The sequence below is a fragment of the Drosophila ficusphila genome, unplaced genomic scaffold (assembly GCF_018152265.1).
Source record: "Drosophila ficusphila isolate 14025-0441.05 unplaced genomic scaffold, ASM1815226v1 contig_470, whole genome shotgun sequence".
NCBI lineage: Eukaryota > Metazoa > Arthropoda > Insecta > Diptera > Drosophilidae > Drosophila > Drosophila ficusphila.
In genome coordinates this window covers 340,855-366,063 of record NW_025064389.1, presented here as the reverse complement: position 1 = coordinate 366,063, position 25,209 = coordinate 340,855, and the positions used below count along the sequence as shown (strand labels likewise).

Sequence of the window (25,209 nt, the reverse complement as noted above, 5' to 3'; positions counted from 1 at the left end):
GAGAAACTAGTTTACATAGAAACCGACAGGAGGACAGACAGACAGACAGACAGACGGACAGACGGACCGACGGACGGACGTACATACATATTTCGATTCAGATGGTGATGCTGATCAAGAATATATATACTTTATGGGGTCTGAGGTGTCTCCTTCACTGCGTTGCAAACTTCCGACTGAAATTATAACACCCTTTGCTCTGCAAGGGTATAAAAATAGAAAAAAAAAAAATACAAATTAAAAAAAACTCTTCCTTATTACCTGCGTATTTATGTGGAGAATTTGTGTTAAAAATTTGAAAAGGATCGGCTCAGTAGATTTTGAGTTCTGATTTTCTGATGTTAAAATAACTTTTTACGGAAAATCCGTTTAATGTATTATATTTTCAAAATACGTCGAAATCCGGTCGTTTAAAACACTGTACCTCCGTAAATTTAACTCTAATTGATTCAACATTTTTACACAGTTTTCTCGACATATTAGTCTTTTAGAAAAAAAAAACCCAAAAAAAAAGTTTTTAGTCCACCGATACGACCTATTCCGACTTATTTACTGCGTGCAATAACTACTTTACTTTTGGGAAAGTTTCAGCAAGAGAGCTTTAAAACTGAGAGACTAGTTTGAAGAGAAACAGACAGACGAACAGACGTTACGACGATCCTAATCGTGATGCTGATCATAAATATGTATACTTTATGGGGTCTGAGGTGTCTTCTTGACTGCGTTGCCAATCTACTGACAGAAATTATAAAACCCTCTGCTAGGGTATACAAATCAATCAGTCGCCAAATGCACTTCTTTTGCTTAAAATGCGAATTTCTATTTATCGGGCCCTTTTTCTTACATTATTTTTTTTTTCAATAGTTTTGTTTTTTTTTTTATTAAAAATAACTTACCATACAGCAAGCTGGAATTCGTACAGTCCCAGTCCAATTGTAATATAAAAAACACAATTTATAGCTTAATTTTTGAATAATATCTGGTCCATATTTGGCGTCATCTCGTAAAACCACAAAATGGGTAGGAGTTACAGTTCCCTGTCGCACCAATTGCGAAACCAAAAAAAAATCATAGAGTTTTAATTTGGTTATATATTGATCAACGACAGTTCCTGGCAACGGATTATCAAATTTATTTTCCCAAGCCTGAAAAAAAAAATTTTTTTATAAAAAAATATTTTATAATTATTATACTATGTATTTAGTTATATTAATTTGCTTCATACCGGTAAATATACTTTGTTGAATATATATTGTATTTACAGTATTCATTTAAAATTTTTGAGTCTTGGGTTCTAGTTTAATATCAGAAAAAAAAGGAAGCTAGCTTCGGCGAGCCGAGGCTTATATGCCCTTGCAGTTATCACAAAAGTCGAGCAAAACACATCGAAGTGAGTAATTTCCATATTTTGACCGAGTATGTTATTAGCTATATTTAATTTAAAGTTCAGGAACTTTTAGGAAACTCAAAGTTTTACTTGGATTTTTCGATTTGTCCTTTGAAACAATTTTATATATATAATTTCGATCTTTCCGATGGCCGCTATATGATTAAGTTATAAGATTTTGATTAAATTGAATTGGAAATTCGATAGTAGTTAAAAACCACAATCAAATTATAATGAATCATAATTAACAAGAAAGGTAGCTAGCTTCGGCAAATCGAAGCTTATATTCCCTTGCTATGTAAATTTTTCTATTAAGTTTCTTTATTTTCGACAATTGTTCACATGGAAGATATATGATATAGTCGTCAGTTAATTCTATATGGATTTTTCGATCTTTCTTATGGTAGCAGCTATATGATATATGTAGTTGTCCGATTGTTATTTAATTTTTTCTCGATTCAAGGGTTGTTAAAAAAGTCGATGTTCTAAAATCATACTCGTGGGATAAAAAACAACGACGTAATAATAGGTTTTCCATTTTCCATATAATTATCCGATTTTGATAAAATTTAATTTTAATTCAGAAGGAGTTAGAAAACACCATCTGGAAGAAATCAAATCGATGTGATAAAAACAACGGCGTGCTAATTTTATTTGGTCAATCTCTCATATAGGAGCTATCCGATATAGTCGCCCGATCCGGCTCCTTTCGGCTTTTATACTGCGTGCAAGAACTAGACAACTTTTGGTAAAATTTCAGCTAGATGGCTTTGAGAGACTAATTTACATAGAAAAACCTGTTCCTTGACAACAAGTGAGATGTTCTAGAGGGGGCTTAGCTGAGGCTTCTAGGGGGGTTGCAGGTTGCGGATAGATAATTTTCTTCTCAGAAGGCTAATAAGCAATCCCGGATAAACACCGAAGTCGGTGTACTGACAAGTCGTTTGTCTGGCCGTCTTTAAATTGTATCCTCACACACCCCTCTCCCCTCACGACTACCTACCAACATCCCTCCCCACTCAATCTCCCTCCGGTGCCGATAGTCAGCCTGGCTGGGGGCCGGATTAACAATAGACCAGTCTCTCACGGAGGGTTCAGGCAAGTGGCGACCGCCTGTCCTAACTATGTCTTACCCGGTAATGGCGGATCTCTGCCCGGGTCGACCACACATTCTCCGGAACTCGTGGGACTCGAATATGAAAAATCAAACAAATACTAAATTACCGCAGGACATCGCTGCATCAAGTGTCGCAAGACAAATCGAATACCAATTCCTTGACGGAGAGCGACCCCAGGCGGGACCAGCCCCACCCAGGAGCGCAACCCCCGCTAGGAGTGTGTCACGGACGCTGAATGTGGGACAGACCCCAGTCAACTATCCCAGTCCGGGAACGACGGCTACCAGCAGCACTATCCGGCCGGTTTTCCCTCCCCCCGTGGCTGGACAGAAGACTAGGCCTGCTAAGCAGGAGGACGTCCTCCCAGCCAGAGAACAACCAGGAGGCCAAGATGCTGGGTAGGTCAAATGATACACCAGATAGCTTCAGCAGGGTATGAATCCTGATGAGGCACTGAGGAGGAAAAAGGAGCCACGACCATCAGCCCAAAGGGGAATGCTCGCCCCCTTCACCAACTGACGTGGAGCACCCGATCTAATAATGGCACAAAGCTAGCCCAGGTGAACTTACACCGGTCCAAGGCGGCATCAGCTGTTCTGGACAGGCTTTTCACCACTCAACATTTCGGGCTAGCTCTCATACAGGAGTCTTGGTGTAACCAGGGCAATAAGGGCCTGTACCAAGGACTCAAAAGTAATATGCGACCAACGGGGTACACACCCAAAACATGCTTATTGTAAATGCTTCCAAAATAAGAACATTTACTGGTTGAGTTTTTGTAGGAAAACTGAATTTATTCTGTGTTGTGTTCGATTTATATAGGAAAATATTTGTATAAATCTAAGGCCTACGCAGAGGCCGCGTTTGCTATCAAAGCGGGAGAGTTATCTTTGACCCCTGCAGAGCAACCTTTTGGTGTGTACAAATCTAACAGTGATAAGTATATTTTTAGACTAAAATAGCCTGTACTTAAAACTATGAGTGTAAGCAGCACTCGCTTATAAATAGTGTTTTATGGCTCAAGCGTGGTACACACGCGCATAGAGCTCATTAGTGTTCGTCTGAACATTCTGCCAAGGGCCGGCTTCGCTTCTTGTTGACTCAACTACACAACTTGCAATGACCTTATTTAATGGCTTTTTATCTTTGTATATATATTTTATTTGTTTTCTTAAATTTAACAAGTTTTTTATGAAAGATTTTTTTTTGAAACGCTTAGTATGCTATGGCTTGCAGTTGCCCTTGTATTTTTATTTTTCGTATATAGCTAATATTGTTATTATTACGACAGCTGACATTAACGATGTGTGACCAGTAACATGATGAAAATCTAACTCATGCAATTTAAGCTATGTGACTTAAAGTTGACTATGATTGATGTCAATTAATAGGCCAATGATTCCAGACTGTATTTTTTTGCAATCATCTATTGTGTTGCTTTATTCTTTACTAGAGGTCCTGTGTCCGCTTCGCTGGTCAACACAATTTAACAACATAAAAGTCACTGTTGCAACATTTTTCAAATATATGGAAGTATAGAAAGATGGTGATTTAACACTTTTCCAGTTTGACTTTTCCCCTTGCGCAGCTCAGTTCAGCCGTTTCTCTTTTAAGGGGCACAACTAGTGTGACATTTCAAAAAAATCTTTTTTTTTTTCTTTCATATTTTGGTAGATTACACCTTTAAAAATAACATATTAAAATTTCAAATCGATATCTTAAATAGTTTTTGAGTTACAGCAATTTTAAGAGCAGCCGCTCGTATAGCAGTGAATACGATCATTTTATCTTCAAACGCGTTTTTCTCGAAACTGCATTTTCCGAATTTGCTGCAGTGATAACTCAAAAACTAATGATCCGATCACTATCAAATTTTTTTAGATGTTCTATATATAGTCCTCCCTACAATGACCTATCGGTTTTTTGATCCGATCAAAAATCGAATTTTGGCAGGCCAAAAACGACCAAAATTTTGGGTAAAATTCGATTTTTTTTTTTAAAACGCCGCCATTTTGTCAGTTTTTGATATTTTTTATTTATCGTAGGTCATTGTATGGACAATATCATCTAGTTTAACGAGAATTTTTCAGTTTTTAATTTCATCCACGGAGAAGGCCTGAATCACTGCAGCAGTTGGGGCACTTTTTTTTTAGCGCCGTTGGAGATCGGCTCTAGCTTAAAAAATATTTAATTTTTTTCTTTAAAAATTTTACTGTATATTCTTCAAACATGCATAAATATATTCTGAAAATTTGAAAAGAATTGATCAAGTAGTTTTTTTTATAAAAATTCCCAAAAATCACCATTTTTTTAGGCCGTCACACTAGTTGTGCCCCTTAAACTTTAACGCACTGCAATATCGGTATATAGACGCCATTGGTCCAATATCTAAATTTTCATTATCACTGTAGTTCGCAGTGGGGTTATATTGGAATGCCAATCGATTAAATGATGCCAATGATCTCCATGTGCTCATTTGTATTTCTTCGCTTAAGTTTTGTGAATATACTGGCTGCTGGCTTGGATGTCTGCGGCCAATGTTTGCACGTCGTCCTCTAAGCATTTTTGACTATGGACAGAGTGGTGAATTTATCCTCAAGTGCACGATCCACATAATTTTCACAGTTCAACTTGAATTGAATAAAACTTCTTTTTTTTCACAATTTCACAGTGAACACTAAAATTGAGTTAAAATGCTATGGGAGCGTGTTTGTCAGTGTGATGAGGTAGCAACTCACTTTATATGCGACAATATTGCAATTTTCTTACGGATCCCTAATTTTTTTCAAAATAAATTATAGCCTATTTAACTCCACGAAAATATAGCTTTCTATCGGCGAAAGAATTTTTTAAATCGGACCAGTAGTTCCGGAGCCTATTCCCTGCAAACAAACAAACAAACAAACAAACAAACAAACAAACAAACAAATTTTACCTCTTTATAATATTAGTATAGATGAATATTCTTTATGAATCACGAAGAAATTGATAGATTCCTTGTATACATAATATGATTCCTTAAGTAGAGCAGTCATATTGGCAATTCTTTTATTTATTCCTTTAAAGTTAGAATTAATATCCTCTGTCGTACTTTTCAAAATGTTAGCTGTAGAGTCGACTATGGATGTTTGATTCTTACTCAACTCGACAAGACTTTGCTGAATGCTTACTAAATTTCTCATGTTATTTTCCACTTGTACCCTATCTTCTTCGTCCATTATCCCAAACAATATATGTTATAGTGATCCCACAAAACTAAGGGGAGCTCGCTCATTTCTTGCTTTGCTTTGACTCATAAAAAGTTTGTTTTTTTTCCTCCAAGTCTGAGATTATTCTTTTTGTATTATCCAAAACTAAAAGACACTGATCTTCGAAACTGTGAAGTTTTTCGCAAATCACTCTTATTTTGGGTAATAGTTCTTTGCCTTTATTCAACATTTAAAAATAGGCATCCATATTAAAAAATTTACATTCTTTTACTCCACCCGGGAGCTTAGAGCCTCTACAATTTCTTGTAGAGGATTCATTATCATTGATTTTCGATTGTACCGGTGATAAGCCAGTAGCGACTTATCCTAGCGGTGGGGTTGCCACCTGGCGCCATCTAGGAGTGACGAAAGTTCTATTGTTGGGTCCATAGTAACGTGGACGAGGGGGTGTGCGGGTCCGGGGAGCCGAAATTTGTTACTAATGTTATGTGAGCGATAGAGCATAGAAGTGGTGGAGATTTGGAAAAAGAGACCGTTTCTTTTTCTCGGGGAGCCTGGGACTCGACTCGAACCCGGGCCTTCCGGGCCGGAGGCCACCGCTCTACCTGCTGGGCCACCGTCCCCCCTTATAGTGAATTACTAAATTCCAAGAAGAGGCCACAATCTCCACATCGCCCATTGGGTCAAGATAAATTGCTGACGTACCATTTATTAGTTCAAGGGTATATTTTGGCTTTGTGCTACTGGAGGATGCGCTAGAAAATTGACAACTCAGTAGCCATAATAAACCCGAGTTTTGATATCATTGATGTCCCTTAGTTTTTCTTTTTGGCTCTGGATCAGCCACTTTTTTGTCAACAAACTTTATTCCTTCTAAGGAGCAAATTTGTGTGATACGTCTAGTGATTATAATCCTCATCTTAATGCTGAGGTTTGGTTTACTTTTCTCATTTGTGACACCTGTGTTGTTAAAGTACTTTAATTTGCTGTACAGATTCTGCACTAAATAAATACACAATTAAAAAGGTCTAGTGATATAACCCTCTTGCATTTTAAGATCTACCCCTCTGACTTTTTCATCTTTCCTGAAAGGGACCTTCCTTTTCCACTTTCTCCATCGGCCACCTAGCTGGATGGGTTTTTTTATCTTTTAATATAACAATTTGTTCTTTTTCTAATTTCGGACTTTCTAATACCTCCGAAGTGAAGTCCTGTCGGGGAGAGCAAAAACGCCAATATATTCTATCTTCCAATACCGATCCATATTTTTTTAGCTTGATAGTAGTTGCTACTATTGTCTTTTCTCTTTTGGATTTTTTGCATCCAGACACAATCAACCCGAAATCGATTTTTTTGCCATAAGAGACCGTTTATCTTTACCACTCCATTTTGTATTATGTGAATGTATAAATCAGCTCCAATAATTAGATCAATACGACCCGGCTTATTATAGTCAGGGTCCGCTAAATTTTAAGTCTTCCACTTGGCCTTATCAACATTAACTTTGCTGACTGGTAGAGCTTTCATTAATTTGGGAACTACTATAACTTTTCTGACGTCATACATGTGATTATTTATTAACATAATAGTCAATGTTGCAACATTTTTCAAATATATGGATGTATAGAAAGATGGTGATTTAACACTTTTCCAGTTTGACTTTTCCACTTGCGCAGCACAATCCAGCCGTTTCTCTTTTAAACTTTAACGCACTGCAATATCGGTATATAGACGCCATTGGTCCAATATCTTTAATTATCACAGTAGTTCGCAGTGGGATCATATTGGAATGCCAAGCGATTGAATGATGCCAATAATCTTCATGTGCTCATTTGTCGTTATTCGCTTAAGTTTTGTGAATACAGTAGAATCCTGTTATAAAGACTCCGCTTATAGTGTCCGTCCGGGTATTGCGACGAAAACTCGATGGCTTGATTGGTCCCCAGACAGACTTATACACTTAAATCCTTATGCTTAGTGCGTCTTCCGGGTATAACGACGAAAAATCGTCGGTCCCTTGAAAGTCGCTATAAGCGGATTCTACTGTATACTTGTTGCTGGCTTGGATGTCTGCGGCCAATGTTTGCACGTCGTCCTCTAAGCATTTTGGACTATGGACAGAGAGGTGAATTTATCCTCAAATGCACGATCCACATCATTTTCACAGTTCAACTTAAATTGAATAAAAATTCTTTTTTTTTCACAATTTCACAGTGAACACATTACCCGTTTGTCCATGAAATTAACTGAGCAGAGAACATGCAAGCCTTAGGCATAATATGTGAAAAAACTTAATTCACTTGGAAATGATAAATGAAAACCACAAAAATTGAGTCAAAATGCTATGGTAGCGTGTTTGTCAGTGTGATGAGGTAGCAACTCACTTTATATGCGACAATATTGCAATTTTCTTACGGATCCCTAATTTTTTTCAAAATAAATTATAGCCTATTTTACTTCACGATTATATAGCTTTCTATCGGTGAAAGAATTTTTAAAATCGGACCAGTAGTTCCGGAGCCTATTCGTTGCAAACAAACAAACAAATTTTACCTCTTTATAATATTAGTATAGAAGTATAGATTAATTAAACAATTACGACAGTAACACTATTAAACAATATCAGTAAGAATTTATGTGGTTCATTTGGCATTGGCAGCAGTGAACATGTCAATCGGAAATTTGCCATTATCAATGTCAATGAGTTGTTTAGAAAATATGTTTCCAGATTGGTCATATTCTTGCTTAAATGAAGTACTTTGACACGTTTCCACAAATTGGAGGACTTTAGACATGCATTGAGTTCCTCAGCTGTCGTTGATCGTGGAATCACTGGCAATGTTTGACGAAAGTCTCCTCCTAATAAAATCATTGCACCACCAAATCTGTCTAAAGCCTCCAAAGATTTTTTATGTGCCATAGTGCATTCATCCCAAACAATCAATTTACATTGCTGCAAAACCTTTGCCATGGCAGAGTTCTTCGAAACGTTGCAGGTTGGAGTTTCATTGCTTTGCATATTTAATGGCAATTTTAGTGCTGAATGGGCTGTTCGACCACCTTCAAGCAAAGTTGCTGCGATTCCCGACGAAGCGAGTGCAAGTCCAATTTTATTTTGTGAGCGAGTTGTTGCTAATATTAATGAAATCAAAAAAGTTTTTCCTGTACCACCAGGTGCATCGAAGAAGTAAATCCCTCCAGTTTTATCATTTGATACTTTCATAAGAGTTTCAAATACATACTTCTGTTGTTCATTTAACATTGGAATATTTGTTTGTGTTATCCGAATTCTTTCTCGTTCAATTCCATCGTCACGTTCTTGTGCAGTACGATTAGATCGGTAATTAGCTTGGTTTGTAGCATTTCTGGTTCTTCTACCTAAATTTCTTCGTCTTATAGGAGGCATTATTTTTCACTAATCACTAATTAAACACTCGGCACAAAACACGATATATGAATTTGTTTCGTGTATACGTTGACAAAAAAAAAGCATGACTACGTTTTAGTTACAAATCATTTGTATGGGAAAAAGAAATGGTCTATTTTTATGGTTTTCCAGCAATAATTCTAATTTTTTTTTTTACAAACCATCCTTGAACTTCAACGAACATTTTAAAAAAAGATTTAGCGAATTTGGTTCAGGCGTTGTTGAGTTATGCGCTTACCAACACATTTTTCGTTCCATTTTTATATATAAGATATGAAGCATGCTATAGTGATTTCTTTACACAGCGAACAAAAAATTTGGCTGAAACATTTTTTGTTACATGGGTGTTTAAAACATTTAAAACACAAAGAAGCTTTAACTTTTTTCAGTCTTTCTGATGCATTGAAAGCTTTAAATTTGCTACAATAAAATATTGTCTTTCCCACCCCTTTGCAAATGCGACAACTTTTAGTAAATAATTCTCTTGAAATGTTACTTAATGCATTTATTTTTACAGGCTTTTCATCCTGAATTGATCTTATTGAACTTAGTCGTTGATCTAAAAATTCTATAACGTCAGACAATATTTGGATTTCCTTGGTTTTCTTAGTATGGCTTTCATATAATTGAAAAACCTCTTTATTAAATTTTTAATTATAATTTGCGCAGAAATAATATCAACATCATCGGAAATATGTGCCTTAAGTTTTTTATGTGAATTGACTAATTTATAGTGTCGATAAACATTCTTAATTGCTGTACTTAGTCAATATTAAAATTTTGAAGCTCAAGAAGGCGATTTAATTGCTCGGAGAATATTTTCCGTTAATTTTCGTACCGCTTGGTCAATAGTTACCAAGCGGCCTCATAATTATCTCCAGACCCCAATAAAAGGTGAGAAACTACATTCCTAGGTTTATTCTTAAGGCAGGTTCTCACCTTGTAGAGCCAAAAAATGGTCATTTAAAAAAAAATTGTTTTGAGAAAACGGTTAAAGATAAAAATCTGAAATTTGTAACTTTATTTGAAAACATATTTATTTTGCGAAAAAAAATTTCAAAATTGAAAAACCAAAAAAGGGGCGGGAGTGGGCGTTACTCAGTTGCGGATTTTGGAAAAAAAAAGGTGTCCCGCTTACGGAAGTGATTCAGCCAAAACGGGTAATTGGAAACACAAAAACCAAAAAGATTCTTAAAGTGTACAGTACTGTGCATAAAATAAACTAGGATCAAGAAAAAATAATGAAAATTGCAAAAGTTATTAGCTTTTGAAAAAAATTTCGATTTTCGCGCTTTTTTTCTCACTAATTATTTTCTCAATTAAACAGTTTTCAATATTTTTGGATAATCCTAGTTCATTAGTTAAAGGAAACAATTAGGAACATTTAAAAAAAAATTTGATGACTATTGGTTAACCCCAACGCCTTCAATTACTTCCGTAAGGTCCGAAAACGTGGTTCCGAGATAAACGCGATTAAAGTTTTGGCTTCCAATGGCCGGTGCTCGACATGTGGTCCATGTAAGGGCCTGTAACTTTTGTAATATTTCAAATTTGGATCTGAAATTTTTTGAGAACATTTTCGGAACATATATCTATACGATAAGCCAAAAAAAAAAAATCAATTTTTTTTTCCACAAGGTGAGAACCTGCCTTAAGGAAAATCTTTAAATAGTTAAATTTTAAGGTAGGACTTAGATCCTTTCTTAAATGAATGCGTTCATTAAATAACTCCTAAAATATGTCCCGATCTTTGAAATTTCCAAAGAACTTGGGTACCTGAGTTTTAGGTAGAGTTGGCTTATTGTCAATTTTTTGATTTGTTGCCTCAACCTTAGTTGGCACACTTTCCATTACATATCAAATTCTAGCTCATCTTGAATCTCATCATATCTCCTATCTGTGATAGGACTTCTTTTAAGCTCACTATCTTGTCCCAATAAAATTTAATCTTTTTCATTCTTATTTGGAAGGTTGTAATTCTACTGTCCTAATGTCGTCAAAAGTTTCTTTGAGGTAAGCTTCTAGTTGGTCGATTGCCCTATCTAGCTTGCTTTCATCCCTTTCCTGCGGATTTTGGCTATCGGACTTTTCAGCGTTTCTTAAGGTTTGGTTGATGCGTGATTTAATTTTCTCAAGACACAGAAGCATTTCTCATAATGATTATTTTCGAAGTAGTCATGATCGACTACTCCAATTTTCATTAGAACTTGATAGTTTCTATTACACTCGTCTTTAAGTGTACCAAACTTTTTCATGAAAACGAATGAAATGCATGGAAGTTCTTGTAGTTCCCTACCGCCAGTAGTGATATCTACTTGCCTCTTAATTAGAGCAATAACTTGGGAGGACAACATGATTATCTCCATTTATTTGCAAATACATAATTAGTTTTTAAATATAGTCTTATTTTTATTAGTATTATAGTATTATCTTTGACTTTAAACAACTTAAAATTGACTTATCTGGTCTTGCTGTTGTTGTTGCTGTCGCTGCTGTTGTTGCAGCCGCTGCTGTTGTTGTTGCTGCCGCTGATTATTGTAAAAGCCGCTGCTACTGATGCCGCTGAAGATTGTTGCTGATGAAGATCGTTGCTGGTCATGATTGTTTCTGCTGCTGATGATGTTGCTGCTGCTGATTTCTTCTATGTCACTCTTGTTGCTTTTTTCTTGTTTGCCGATAGTGCCGATGATGCCGCTGATATTTCTCGCAGATGATTTTTTTTTTTGTAGTTTTTTTTACGAATTAGAGATTTCCGACTATACTTGCCACATCTAAAAACCACTGATGTAACTTTATTTTTTTCTTTCGATGTTTTTCCTGGGGTCTCAAAAACGACCAAATACTATTTTTTTTTTTTAATGCCGATTTCTCGACCACATTTTTTAATAAGTTGCTGCATAAGGACTCTTTTGTATCCTTTTCCTTTTATTTTACGTTTCTTACCACTGGTGGGGAATACGAGAGTTGTTTTGCAACCTTAAGAAAACTGTTAGTTTTATAGATTTTACTTTGCTGGTGCTGGTGCTGATCTTACTCCTGAGTCTCTAACCAGCGGTGAGTCTAACTGTAGGGTGCCTCGAAGGACCAAAATGTAAGTGCCTCCAAAATAAGAACACTTACTGGTTGAGTTTTTGTAGAAAAACTGAATTTATTCTGTCTTTTGTTAGATTTATATAGAAAAATATTTGTATAAATCTAAGGCCTACGCAGAGGCCGCGTTTGCTATCAAAGCGCGAGAGTTATCTTTGACCCCTGCAGAGCAACCTTTTGGTGCGTACAAATCTTGCAGTGATAAGTATATTTATACCCTTGCAGAGCAAAGGGTATTATAATTTTGGCCAGAAGTTTGCAAAGCAGTGAAGGAGACACCTTAGACCCCATAAAGTATATATATTCTTGATCAGCATCACCATCTGAATCGAAATACGTCTGTACGTCTGTCCATCTGTCTGTCTGTCTGTCTGTCCGTCTGTCCGTCTGTCCGTCTGTCCGTCTGTCCGTCTGTCCTCCTGTCCGTTTCTGCCCAAACTAGTCTCTCAGTTTTAAAGCTATCTTGCTGAAACTTTCCCAAAAGGTGTGTAGTTATTGCACGCAGTATATAAGTCGGAACGGGCCGGATCGGGCGACTATATAGGATAGCTCCAATACAAGAGATTGAAATACAAAATTCTAACGCCGTTGTTTTTGATCAGATCGACTTGATTTCTTCCACATGGCGTTTTCTAGTTACTATTGAATTTCGGGTTAAATTTTATCGAAATCAGATAACTCTATCATATAGCTGCCATAGGAGAGATCAAAAAATATATATAGAATTAATGGAAATTAATTGATAACTTCATGGTTTTTCATCACACGACTATGATTTTTCGAGTATTAAGTTTTTTAACTAGCATTGGTTGATAAAAAAAATTTCATACAAATCGGACAACTATATCATATAGCTGCCATAGGAAAGATCGAAAAATCTATATAAAATTAACGGAAATAAAATGATAAGATCGTTATTTCTCATCAGAAAATCATGATTTTTGGAATATAGAGTTTTCTAACGACTCTGGAATAACAAATAAAATTTCATCAAAATCGGACGACTATATCATATAGCTGCCATATGAACATTAGTCAAAAATATGAAAAATTAATAGAAAAGTCGTCGTTGCTTAGATGTTGTTTAGCCTTTGTGAATTCTGTTCGAAATATTTGATGACTGCAAGGGTATATAAGCTTCGGCTTGCCGAAGCTAGCTTCCTTTCTTGTTTTAAACTAAAATAGCCTGTACTTGTAACGAACTGCTTTTTATGTCTCCGCTCGTTATGTAAACGTGCGGCTAGCTCAGTTGAGTTTGTGTGTTCGTCCCACCAAATTTATTGTTGCGTGACCCCGAGACCAAAGAAGAACGCAGAGTTAGGTTAGAATTAGAATATGTGTGCTGGGTTTATTGCTTGTAGATTTACAGCTTGATATTTGATTCGTGGCTCTGCTGTCAGACGACTCGATCTCCCTCTTTGACGCCGGTAATGGCTCCCGCGTCGACTCCTGCGGCGGCACGCCTGTCGCGCGTCCTCTGCCTTGCCGAGTTTTTCGGGCACCGGTCGCGTACTAGGCTCGGCTACGAGTCTCTCACAACTTGGCGGATGTTGAGCAGAAAACCTTACTGGAGGGCTAAGCAGCGTTGCTGCAGTCAACACTCCACGCTCCACCCTGAAGTCGGTCGGGATTTCGTCAGCTGGGCCTCGGCAGGTCCTCACTCTCGTGTGGACCGACTCCGGGCACCTTTCGCACAACTACCTCGGATTCTCGTCGGCTGGCCCTCAGCAGGTTCTCAATCTCTCATGCGAACCGACGCTGGGTACCTCTCGCACAACATCCACTGAATCTTCGTCAGCTGGCCCTCAGCAGGTTCTCAATCCCTCATGCGAACCGACGCTGGGTACCTTTCGCACAACATCCACTTACTCGGACTCTACCAATATCGCGTTGATACGGTCACTTGCACGACTTTCACTTGACTGTCCAGTAGTGTACGCGCGTCCTCCTTTTATACGCCATCCTGGTCCCGCAATTTCCCTTCCTCGGTGGCGTGATCAGGTCCAAAGTGCAGGACAAGTGGCGTGATCGGGTCCAAAGTGCAGGCCCAGCCCCGTTAGTTCACGGTCATTCCTTTTTGTGCTGGTCCAAAGTCCGCGAACTTCACCGTTATACGGTCCCAAAGTTCAGGACTTCACCGTTATAACGGGTACAAAGTCCAGAATGGTACCGTTAGTTCACGGTCTCTCCTCTTTGCGCGGGTTCGAAGTCCGCAGACTCACCGTTATTGGGTCCAAAGTCTGCCGACTCACCGCAGCATTGAGTCCAAAGTCCTTTAAGCCGTTATTTCCTTTATTACATCTCCTTACATACTTAAAACTATAAGCCTGATGCACACGCGCATAGTGCTCATTAGTGTTCGTCTAAACACTTATTAATAACTAAAGATATTAATTACAATACCTTTTCATAATTTCTAAGCAGAGACTGTGTCGCGGTCACGTGAAGCGGCACATAGCCACGCTAGTGCACATCGTGTGGTATGGGGAAGCACCGACGTCAACAACAGAGGTGAGCAGCTTTTAGATTTTATTATGAAATGTCGATTCCACACCGACCTCATTACTAGCGTAAGAGAGGAGGTTTTAGATTTAACTCTGATAAACAGGTCTCTAGGACCACTTATTAAGAAATGGCATGTGTCGCCAGAGGAATCAATGTTGGATCACCGAATCATTAGACTTGAAATAGACTTCAACACCGCTAGGGACGCCCCCAAAAGGAATCCCAAGAAAACAAACTAGGATTGGTTCAGGTCCTCTCTCGAACTAAATCTCTCTAACGAACCGTCAGGCATACCTAGACATTTTTTAGAACCAAACGGAAGAAGTATGGAGACTTCTGTGAGGCAATCAGTACAGCCCAGGAAGGAGCAAGATTGCACAAGGCTATGGCCAAAAGTGCACCAGAAAGTAGTCAAAGAAAGGTAGTAATACCTGCACTTCCGATTATAGGCATAAACCAGCATTACTCTTTGAAAAACATTTCCCTGGAAGACTTAAATGGGCAGTTGTGACCTTCTAACCTATTAAGACACGAGGTCTGGATGGTAACTCACCATCATTCCTACAGCAGGGACTGGATTTACTTCTGAGCTGCTTAAGGAAACTAATGTTGAGTAGTCTAGCAACTGGAGACATCCCAAGGTCATGGCGTAGAGCTAGGGTGGTCTTCATCCCCAAAGTCGGGAAGAAAGACATCACCGACCCTCCTTCAGACCTGTCAGTTTAACTTAATTATGTCTTAAAACATTGGAAAAGCTGGTAGACTACCATATTAGGAGTACAGTTCTCAAAGACTGTCCGTTGCAATCCACACAGCACTCATACAGAGCAGGTCAACAGATACATTACTGTACCAACTTTGTCTTATTTTTGAAGGAGCAGTAGACAACAAAGAAGTAGCAAACTGCGCCTTTATAGAGCTTTCCGCAATGTGTCCCACGATGCTGTGTTAGCGACCCTCACTAGAAGGAATATTAATGCGAAAACAAGAAGGTGGATTGGAGCTCTGCTAAGCTTCAGACAGGCAATGTCGACTGTTGGAAATATCACAATGACCGTTTCAATAAGCAGAGGGTTTCCGCAAGGTGGAGTATATACCAGTGCAGTCGAACAAAATACATAAAGGCTAAACAGCATCGAAGCTATAACGTTTTTTCTATTAATTTTTCATATTTTCGACTATTGTTTATATGGCAGCTATATGATACAGTAGTCCGATTTTGATGAAATTCAATTCGCTATTCAAAAGTCGTTAGAAAACTCTATATATAAAAAATCATGATTGTCTGATGAAAAACAAAGATGCTATCATTTTATTCCCGTTAATTCTATGTAAATTTTTCGATCTTGGCAGCAATATGATATAGTTGTCCGATTTTTATGAAATGAAAAAAGTCGTTGTAAAAATCATGCTCGTGGAATAAAAAACAACGATTCTATAATTTTGTTTCCATTATTTATTTATATAAATTTCGATCTTTCCTATGGTAGCTATATGATAGAGTTATCCGATTTCGATAAAATTCAATCCGAAAATCAATAGTAGGTAGAAAACGCCATGTGGAAGAAATCAAGTCGATCTGATCAAAATCAAAGGCGTTAGAATTTTGTATTTCAATCTCTTGTATGGGAGCTATTCTATATAGTCGCCCGTTCCGGCCCGTTCCGACTTATAAACTGCGTGCAACAACTACACAACTTTTGGAAAAGTTTCAGCGAGATAGCTTCAAAACTGAGAGACTACTTTGCGTAGAAACGGACAGGAGGACAGACAGACAGACGTACAGACGAATTTGGATTCAGATCGTAATGCTGATCAAGAATATATATACTTTATGGGGTCTGAGGTGTCTCCTTCACTGCGTTGCAAATTTTTGACTGAAATTATAATACCCTTTGCTCTGCAAGGGTATAAAAATGAGACAAATCATGCTATTAGGTACTCCCATAGCAATAAGCCAAGGTCTATCGCGATGCCGTTGCTTCTTTGATTAGATCGCCTGACCTGGTCCAACGACCAACGCAGCAGGACTGCTTCCTTTAGCCAATACAATACTATTTGTGGGGAGTTATCCAACTCCTCACAATAGATAGAAGATATTCGTGATTAATTTTTGGAAAAAAAATTATAACGTCGTTGTTTTTCATCAGACAATCATGATTTCTGAAAGATAGTTTTCTAACGACTCTTGAATAACGAATTGAATTTCATCAAAATCGGACGACTATATCATATGGCTGCCATATAAACAATAGTCGAAAATATAGAAAAATCGTTATAGCTTCGATGCTGTTTAGCCTTCATGTATTTTGGTCGACATATTTTATAAATTTTTTTTTTTTTAGACTTTGGTTGTTTATTTCGAATCTTCTCTTACGAGACAAACAAAATGTGTTAAAATCTTAAAGTTGGGGAGAGTGGGGATAGGTGAACCATGGGGATAGATGAACCACTAGTAATATTTCACCTTCTATCAGGATTTTATGCACCATCTTCATATGTGTTGTTTATCCAGTCGGTATCTTAACATCACACGTACGCGTGATCGCGTCAAACAATTGCTGTCATTTCTATCACTAATCAAAGTTTCTGTGCGCCTTTCGCAGCTATTTGCGACCTGACGTTTTCTTTGGAAAAATTTATTGTGCTCCGCCTGTGGCATTGAACTCTAGAAAATTTTTTGTTAACTTAAATAGTCGCAAATTATGTTATTTTCACGTATATCTCACGAATTTCAAAATATTCCATTAGCCTGAAAGGTGGTTAAACTATGTTTGTGGGGAGACAAAAATTTAAAATGCTCATAAAGTTCAAAAAACGTGACATATTATTTTCACAAAATACTTTAAATGCAAAGGAATGAATGGTCTTTTATATTCCTATAAACAGCAGACCCTAACGTGGAATTGCTTAGACATACAGTCGAATCCCGATAATTCGTACCCCGCTAAATCGAAAATCGCGATAATTCGTAAAAAATTCTGTTCCCTTGAAAAAAAATCCCTTGAAAAAAATCTCGATAAATCGAATTCCCGTCTAATTCGTAAAAAAAAGTGATCCCCTTGCCATTTCGAATTATCGGGACTCGACTGCAATAATGTTCAACAAAAAAAGTGGTTCACCTATCCCCACTCTCCCCTACTACATTTCTCTAAAAATTTGTTAAGCTGTGTTTTTGTAAGACTGTCCTAATAATTGTCGCTGGATGGGACGGTCGTTACGACGAAGGCGGGAGCGGCTACATACCAACGTAAATGCTCTAGCGAGGTCGTTTGGATGGGTTGACAGCTTTGTGTAGTAATTTTCCATGTGCTGCGCTATTACATCTCGGACGGGGAGTACACTCAAGTCTCTCTCTGAATAATTACACTCCGAACGCACCACGGTGCCCCGGTGATAATTCTTCGGATCTTTGCTTGGGCTCTCTGCACGATTTATACGTTGCTGTTGCTGGCGCTGCCCCACAACTGGGAGCCATAAGTCCAGATTGGTTTCGAAAACCCTATTGTAGAGAACGACCTTGTAGTCCAGACTGAGTGGGGAGCGGGAGTTTATAAGCAAATGCAAACTGTTTGCCTTCAGTCTTAGGTGAGTTCGTTTAGCTTCAATATGCGTGCGCCAGGTAAGCCGCCTGAGAGCCATTTCTCCACTACATCTAGATGGGCCGCAAGTTGCGTCTAGATCGGCTGAGGATCGCGGTGTCGTCGGCAAACGTAGACATAGTCAGTTGTCTGCTCGTAGGAATATCAGCGTTTTTCTCGAAACAGCATTTTCCGAATTTGCTGCAGTGATAACTCAAAAACTAATGATCCGATCACTATCAAATTTTTTTTATATGTTCTATATATAGTCCTCCCTACAATGACCTATCGATTTTTTGATCCGAACAAAAATGGAATTTTGGCAGGCCAAAAACGACCAAAATTTTGGGTAAAATTCGATTTTTTTTTTTTAAACACCGCCATTTTTTCAATTTTTGATATTTTTATCGTAGGTCATTGTATGGACAATATCATCTAGTTTAACGAGAATTTTTCATTTTTTGATTTCATCCACGGAGCAGGCCGGAATCACTGCAGCAGTTGGGGCACTTTTTTTTAGCGCCGTTGGAGATCGGCTCTAGCTTAAAAAATATTTAATTTTACTGTACTGTATATTCTTCAAACATGTATAAATATATTCTGAAAATTTTGAAACGATTGATCAAGTAGTTTTTTTAATAAACAAGAAAGGAAGCTAGCTTCGGCATGCCGATGCTTATATACCCTTGCAGTCATCAAATATGTCGAACAAAATGCATAAAAGCTAAACAACATTGAAGCTAAGACGATTTTTCTATTCATTTTCCACATTTTCGACTATAAATCATATGGGAGCTATATGATATAGTCGTCCGATTTTGATCAAATTTAATTCGTAATTCAAGAGTCGTTAGAAAATATTATTATCCAAAAATCATGCTAATCTGATGAAAAAGAACGATGTTATCATTTTATTTCCGTTATTATAATTATAATTATAAGATAGAGTTGTCCGATTTTTATGAAACTTTTTCTCAATATAAGAGTTATAAAAAACTTAATATTGAAAAAATCATGCTCTTGGGATAAAAAACAACGATGTTATCAATTTATTTCCATTAATTCTATATATATTTTTCGAACTCTCCTATGGCAGCTATATGAAAGAGTTATCCGATTTTGATAAAATTTAATCCGAAATTCAATAACAGTTCAAAAATGCCATATGGAAGAAATCAAGTCGATCTGATAAAAAACAACGGCGTAAAATTTTTTTATTTCATTCTCTTGTATTGGAGCTATCCGATATAGTCGGCCGATCCGGCCCGATCCGACTTATATACTGCGTGCAATAGCTACGCAACTTTTGGGAAAGTTTCAGCAAGATAGCTTTAAAACTGAGAGACTAGTTTACATAGAAACAGACAGACGGACAGACGTACATACATATTTCGATTCGGATGGTGATGCTGATCAAGAATATATATACTTTATGGGGTCTAAGGTGTCTCCTTTACTGCGTTGCAAACTTCTGACTGAAATTATAATACCCTTTTGCTCTGCAAGGGTATAAAAATACCAAAAATCACCATTTTTTTTTGGCCGTCACACTAGTTGTGCCCCTTAAGGGGAGGTTCTTTTGTTTTTTTTTTTTAATTGATTTTTTTTTTTTTTTATAAAATGAAAGTTACATATGTGTAGAATATACGTTCCAAGGGATATTTCGATACGACGCGTATTTCTTGAGCTAGAGCGTGTCAAACATACCCATGTCAAGCGCGCTGTGGTACGCTCTAAAAACTTTAAACGCCTTTTTCTCGGAACCATGTTTTCAAACCTCTTGTCGCGCACAGGGGTCGTTCTATTGATCCGATTTCCTTCATTCAAAAAATTTTTGAAAGTATATACTTTTTTGTATGCCTTATACCTAAAATTGGCATTAAAAATTGTTTATTTATAATTTTTAAACGAGATCAAAGTAAAAAAAAGTCCATTTTTTTTAAACGTCCATGAAAGTGGTTTATTTTTACCAAAATTGATTGTTTTTAGGTATAAGGCATAGGAAATTCCATCAATTTTAATAAATAATTTACATTTATAATTTCGGTTCACTACCAGCGGCCCTACACTCGACAAAGCAGAAAAAAAAAGGTCTACGAGATCCGCCTTTTTGAAGCCGCCATTTTGAATTTCCTGAATATTTTTTTTAATCGTTAATAAACAACGAATCAAAAGTTCAAAAGCATAAGTTCATATGTCTTTTCATTTTCCCGCAATCAATTCTCAAAGTTTGCTTAATTTTCGGAAAAAAAGCAAAAGAACCTCCCCTTAAGGTGGTCAGCGAATGTGTCGGCTCTGTCTTTTTCGCTTCGGGCCCAGCAGCCTGCAGAGGTCCTTATTGGCGTAACCGTTACTGTTGGAGGGCTCAGTGTTGAGTGACCTTTCCATAGTGGGAATTTTTTGGTGAGTCTGCGTGAAGCTTCTTTTATCGAAGAGATTGCCTTACGCGCTGGGAACGACGCTTTGCTAGGACTAGCTGCTTTATTTCTGCATTTGTATGCTTTATGTTATGTGTTGTGTTTTGCCTTGGTGGTGTTGCGATTCGAGCCGCTGAAGCCAAGACTGACTGTAGCATGCTTACGGTTCTGTTGATGTCATCTTCGTCGGTTAGCTGTGGTATAAGTTTGATGTGCGAACTTACGTATTTTTTGAGTTTGAGCCAGTTTGTGCTTTTAGAGGTTAACATGACAGGGTTGCATTACTAACTGGCTGTTGGTTTAGGCTAAAAAGTACAGGCGAGTGATCTGATGATAGATCCGAAAAATAACTGGCACTAATCAGATTCCGTGGGATGTTTTTTGTGACTGCGAAGTCTATCAAATCTAGCAATTTTCTGGGGTCGCTAGGCCAGTGTGTAGGTGATCCAGGGGAAACGCAGTCAAGTTTGTTGCTAGGATTTATAATTGCATAATACAGTTGTCTACCTCTCGGCGTCACGAGCCGAGATCCCCATGCTTGGCGTTATAGTCTCCTGCTGCTAAGAAGTTTTTGCATAGTGAGTTGAAGTAGTCAGTAAACTGGGCTTCGGATATCGTGAATCGAGGAGGACAGTATACCGCTGGTAGAGCTAGATTGTGACAACCCAACTGTATATTGATAGATGTGGCTTGCAATAAATTTTTCAATATATATTAGAAATTGTTACTCTAGAAAATCAAAAACTGATGAAAAAGGAACGAGGTACTCGTCTTCTTTAACAGATTCTGAACGGATTCGCAGCTATTCGCAGCTGATTTTTACAGATAATCATTATTAAATATTGATTAACATTTAAAAAAAAATTTCATTATTGAGAAGTTTTGGGAACACAACTTTTACCTTTGCAGAATATTGATGTTTAGTTCTGCAGAACTTGTAAAATTGCGGTGGATAAACAATTATTGTCACAGTCACATATAGCATGCAAAATTAATAAAAAATTATAAAAACACAAACTACAAACCTTCAACTTTAAGATTCATTTCACTTTCGGATTTTAAACGATTGTTTTATATTATTTTTTAACCATTAACTTAACGATTTCAAACGTCATGCGCAATGGTGACGGCGTACCTGTTGCGGGGTATTGAGCAGATCGGCCCGTTGCAACGAATTGTCTTCTTTTTTTGCCCTAATATGTTCTATGTTTTTGTTTTTCTTGGCTGGTTCTAGTGAGCCTTAGGGTGTGTCTGGTATGTCCGAGAAACGAGCAGTGGGTGTCGCCTCTGAAGTTAGGGGCTTGTTCGCCCTCCGAGCGGTAGAGGGAGGTAGCTGCAGACATACTTGTCATCAGTGAAACGGTCGCCAATCACCTTGACTCGGGGAGGAACACTAGAAAAGTCTGCACTCGGATATCCCTAATCACTAAGGTCTGCAGGCGCATGTTGGTCTGAATAGCCAATCTGTCCGCATGGCCCTATTGGTCCTGCCTATGATACTAGATTTTGCGATCCTTGGCATCGACTTTCGATACGGCATCCGGGCAACTTTAATCTGCGGATCAGATTACTGTATTTATTCATAACCTTATACGTGGTGAAATTGGCAGTCCTTACTTGTTGAGTAGACTAAATTTTTTCGGTACCAAGTAGATTAACTAGGAATTATTTTCCTTTATTTTTAAATCATTGTAGATCTAATTATAACGTGCATGAGCCTTTCAGAGTACTTTGTTCTGACTACAATAGACTTTTTTCTATATTATCCTCTTCTGACTCTCTGCAGCTCCTAAAGCAATTAAATTAACATTTCTGGCACAAAATTAGATCGTTAAATTTAAAATTAAATTTTAAATTTCTTTCGATTTTAATTTTTTTTCCTTCCTTCTTTTATCATCGTGTCAAATTTCCCGCGAATCGTGCCGTACGATACACGGCTGTCTCTCCTCGGTCGGTTGGGGGGGCTGTGGGCTGTACGAATACTAATACAAAAAAAACAAGAAAGGAAGCTAGCTTCGGCAAGCCGAAGCTTATTTACCCTTGCAGTCATCACATCAAATGTGTCGAACAAAATAAACAAAGGCCAAACAACATCGAAGCTCAGACGATTTTTCTATTCATTTTTCATATTATCGACTATAGATCATATGAGAGCTATATGATATAGTTGTTCGATTTTGATCAAATTTAATTCGTAATTCAAGAGTTGTTAGAAAACTTTATATTCCAAAAATCATGCTTATCTAATAAAAAACAACGATTCCGTTATTTCTATATAAATTTTTCGATCTTTCTTATTGTAGCTATAAGATATAGCTGTCCGATTTTTGTGAAACTTTTTTCTCAATATTAGGGTTGTTAAAAAACTTGATATTTAAAAAAATCATGCTCTTGGGATAAAAAACAACGATGTTATCAATTTATTTCCATCAATTCTATATATAATTTTCGATCTCTCCTATGGCAGCTATATGATATAGTTGTCCGATTTTGTTCAAATTTAATCCAAAATTCAATAGTAGTTAGAAAATGCCATATGGAAGAAATCAAGTCGATCTGATAAAAAACAACGGCGTAAAATTTTTTTATTTCATTCTCTTGTATTGGAGCTATTCGATATAGTCGGCCGATCCGGCCCGATCCTACTTATATACTGCGTGCAATAGCTACACAATTTTTGGGAAAGTTTCAGCAAGATAGCTTTAAAACTGAGAGACTAGTTTACATAGAAACAGACAGACATATTTCGATTCAGATGGTGATGCTGATCAAGAATATATATACTTTATGGGGTCTAAGGTGTCTCCTTCACTGCGTTGCAAACTTCTGACTGAAATTATAATACCCTTTTGCTCTGCAATGGTATAAAAAAAAAAACAAACAATTGAGCAGTGCAATTCCAGCAATTGTCGTGCATGCGGAGCTGAACACCACACTCTCCTTCACTTCGTAAATTTAGCCTCAGCTTCTCCACAGGCAGGATCACAGCTTCCAGAAGCTCTTGCCGCTATCTCACTCAATGCTGTTGTAGAGCAGTCTGCCGTGCCTTCCCCATCCACTGCTCTTATTGCTCAGGATGCTCATTGTGCTCCTAGCCACTGCCACCGTTCTCGTAAAAAATCGGTTTGGAGTTTTCGTTCCATGTCTAGCCCTTCCTGATTCGGGCTCTCAACTGCATCCAATAACATCCCGCTTCACAGACCAGCTTCAAAAAAAGAAGATAAAGTCTTCGGCATCTGTTACTGGAATAGGAAAACATACAATTAGCTGACCCTATGTTTTCTTTGTTTTACGAGCTGTTGTGCGTTGGGCAAATTAAGCTCCCACCTGGATTATCTGGATCTTCTTCTGTGAGGCGCACTTTACAAAGCATTTCATTCGCTCCCCTGCTGGAGACTATTCTGTTCGGTTACCTGCCAAGCTCAATCGGGAATTTGGCACAATATGCTGCTTTGATAAAGGAATACCTTGACTTGGGGTACATGTCGCTTCTTTTTCCTCATCATTGCGTCATAAAGGAGAATAGATCCACTACAAAACTTCGCGTAACTTTTGACGGATCTGCTGCAACTGCATCAGGCTACTATCTTAATGATTTGCTCATGGCTGGCCCCGTAGTTCAACATACCCTGTTCTACGTTCTAATTCGATTTCGCTCATACAAGATACATCCAGAGGACAGCTATTTGCAATGCATTTTATGGAGGACTTCCCCACAGGACAAGCTGCAAGTGTTCAAGCTGGCCACCGTCACTAATGGCACGAATCATCATTTTTGGCTGTGCGGGCTATGCATCAGCTTTCAAGACATTCAGCGCGACTTTTACGTGGATGATCTAATATCTGGAGCCCAGACCGTGGAGAAGGCTATCATCATTGTGGATCAGACTTCAAAAATTCTATCCCGAGGAGGCTTTAAACTTAGAAAGTGCCAGCGGCTTTGTATGGAGTGTCTGACGAATATAAGGAGTCATATTTGAAGTTTGATGACGGCACTGATTTCACCAAAACTTTTGGTTTAGCCTCGGTCTTGCAGTTAACCTCAAGTCCCCGTAAGCGAAAATTTTCCTTCAGCAATTGTGCATGGAAAGGTTGTCCTGGGATAAAAGCCTTCCTGAGGCTTAGAACACGGAATGAAGTTCGATATACAAGAGTTTTGTGCTAATCAGGCGTTTGTGTTTCTCCAAACTCAGAGATTAAGGTCCATGGATTTTGCGATGCCAGCATGGAAGCATGCTGACCAGTGGACAGTCTCAGTTGCTTTGTTCAAAGTCAAGGGTTGCTCCCATGAAGACACTCACCGTGCTTGAGCTTTGTGGAGCCGATCTCTTGTCTAAGCTCATCTCAGAAGTAGCCAGCACTAACATATTCAGCGGACCGTATTATTGTTGGAGTGACTCTGCGGTTGCGCTGTCCTGGATCCGGAACGAGTTGCTACCATTCAAGAGCGAACCGATTCAATGGATTGGCGTTAC

The 25,209-nt window shown here is 37.9% G+C and overlaps 1 protein-coding gene across 1 annotated transcript in view; it reads right to left on the bottom strand.

Annotated features, from left to right (window-relative positions):
- Positions 1 to 25,209, bottom strand: part of LOC108098848 (protein argonaute-3) — a 209,061-nt gene that overhangs the window by 29,224 nt on the left and 154,628 nt on the right. The window contains 1 exon segment of the mRNA XM_043208480.1: positions 897 to 1,145. Within this exon segment, the coding sequence (XP_043064415.1) occupies positions 897 to 1,145 (249 nt within the window).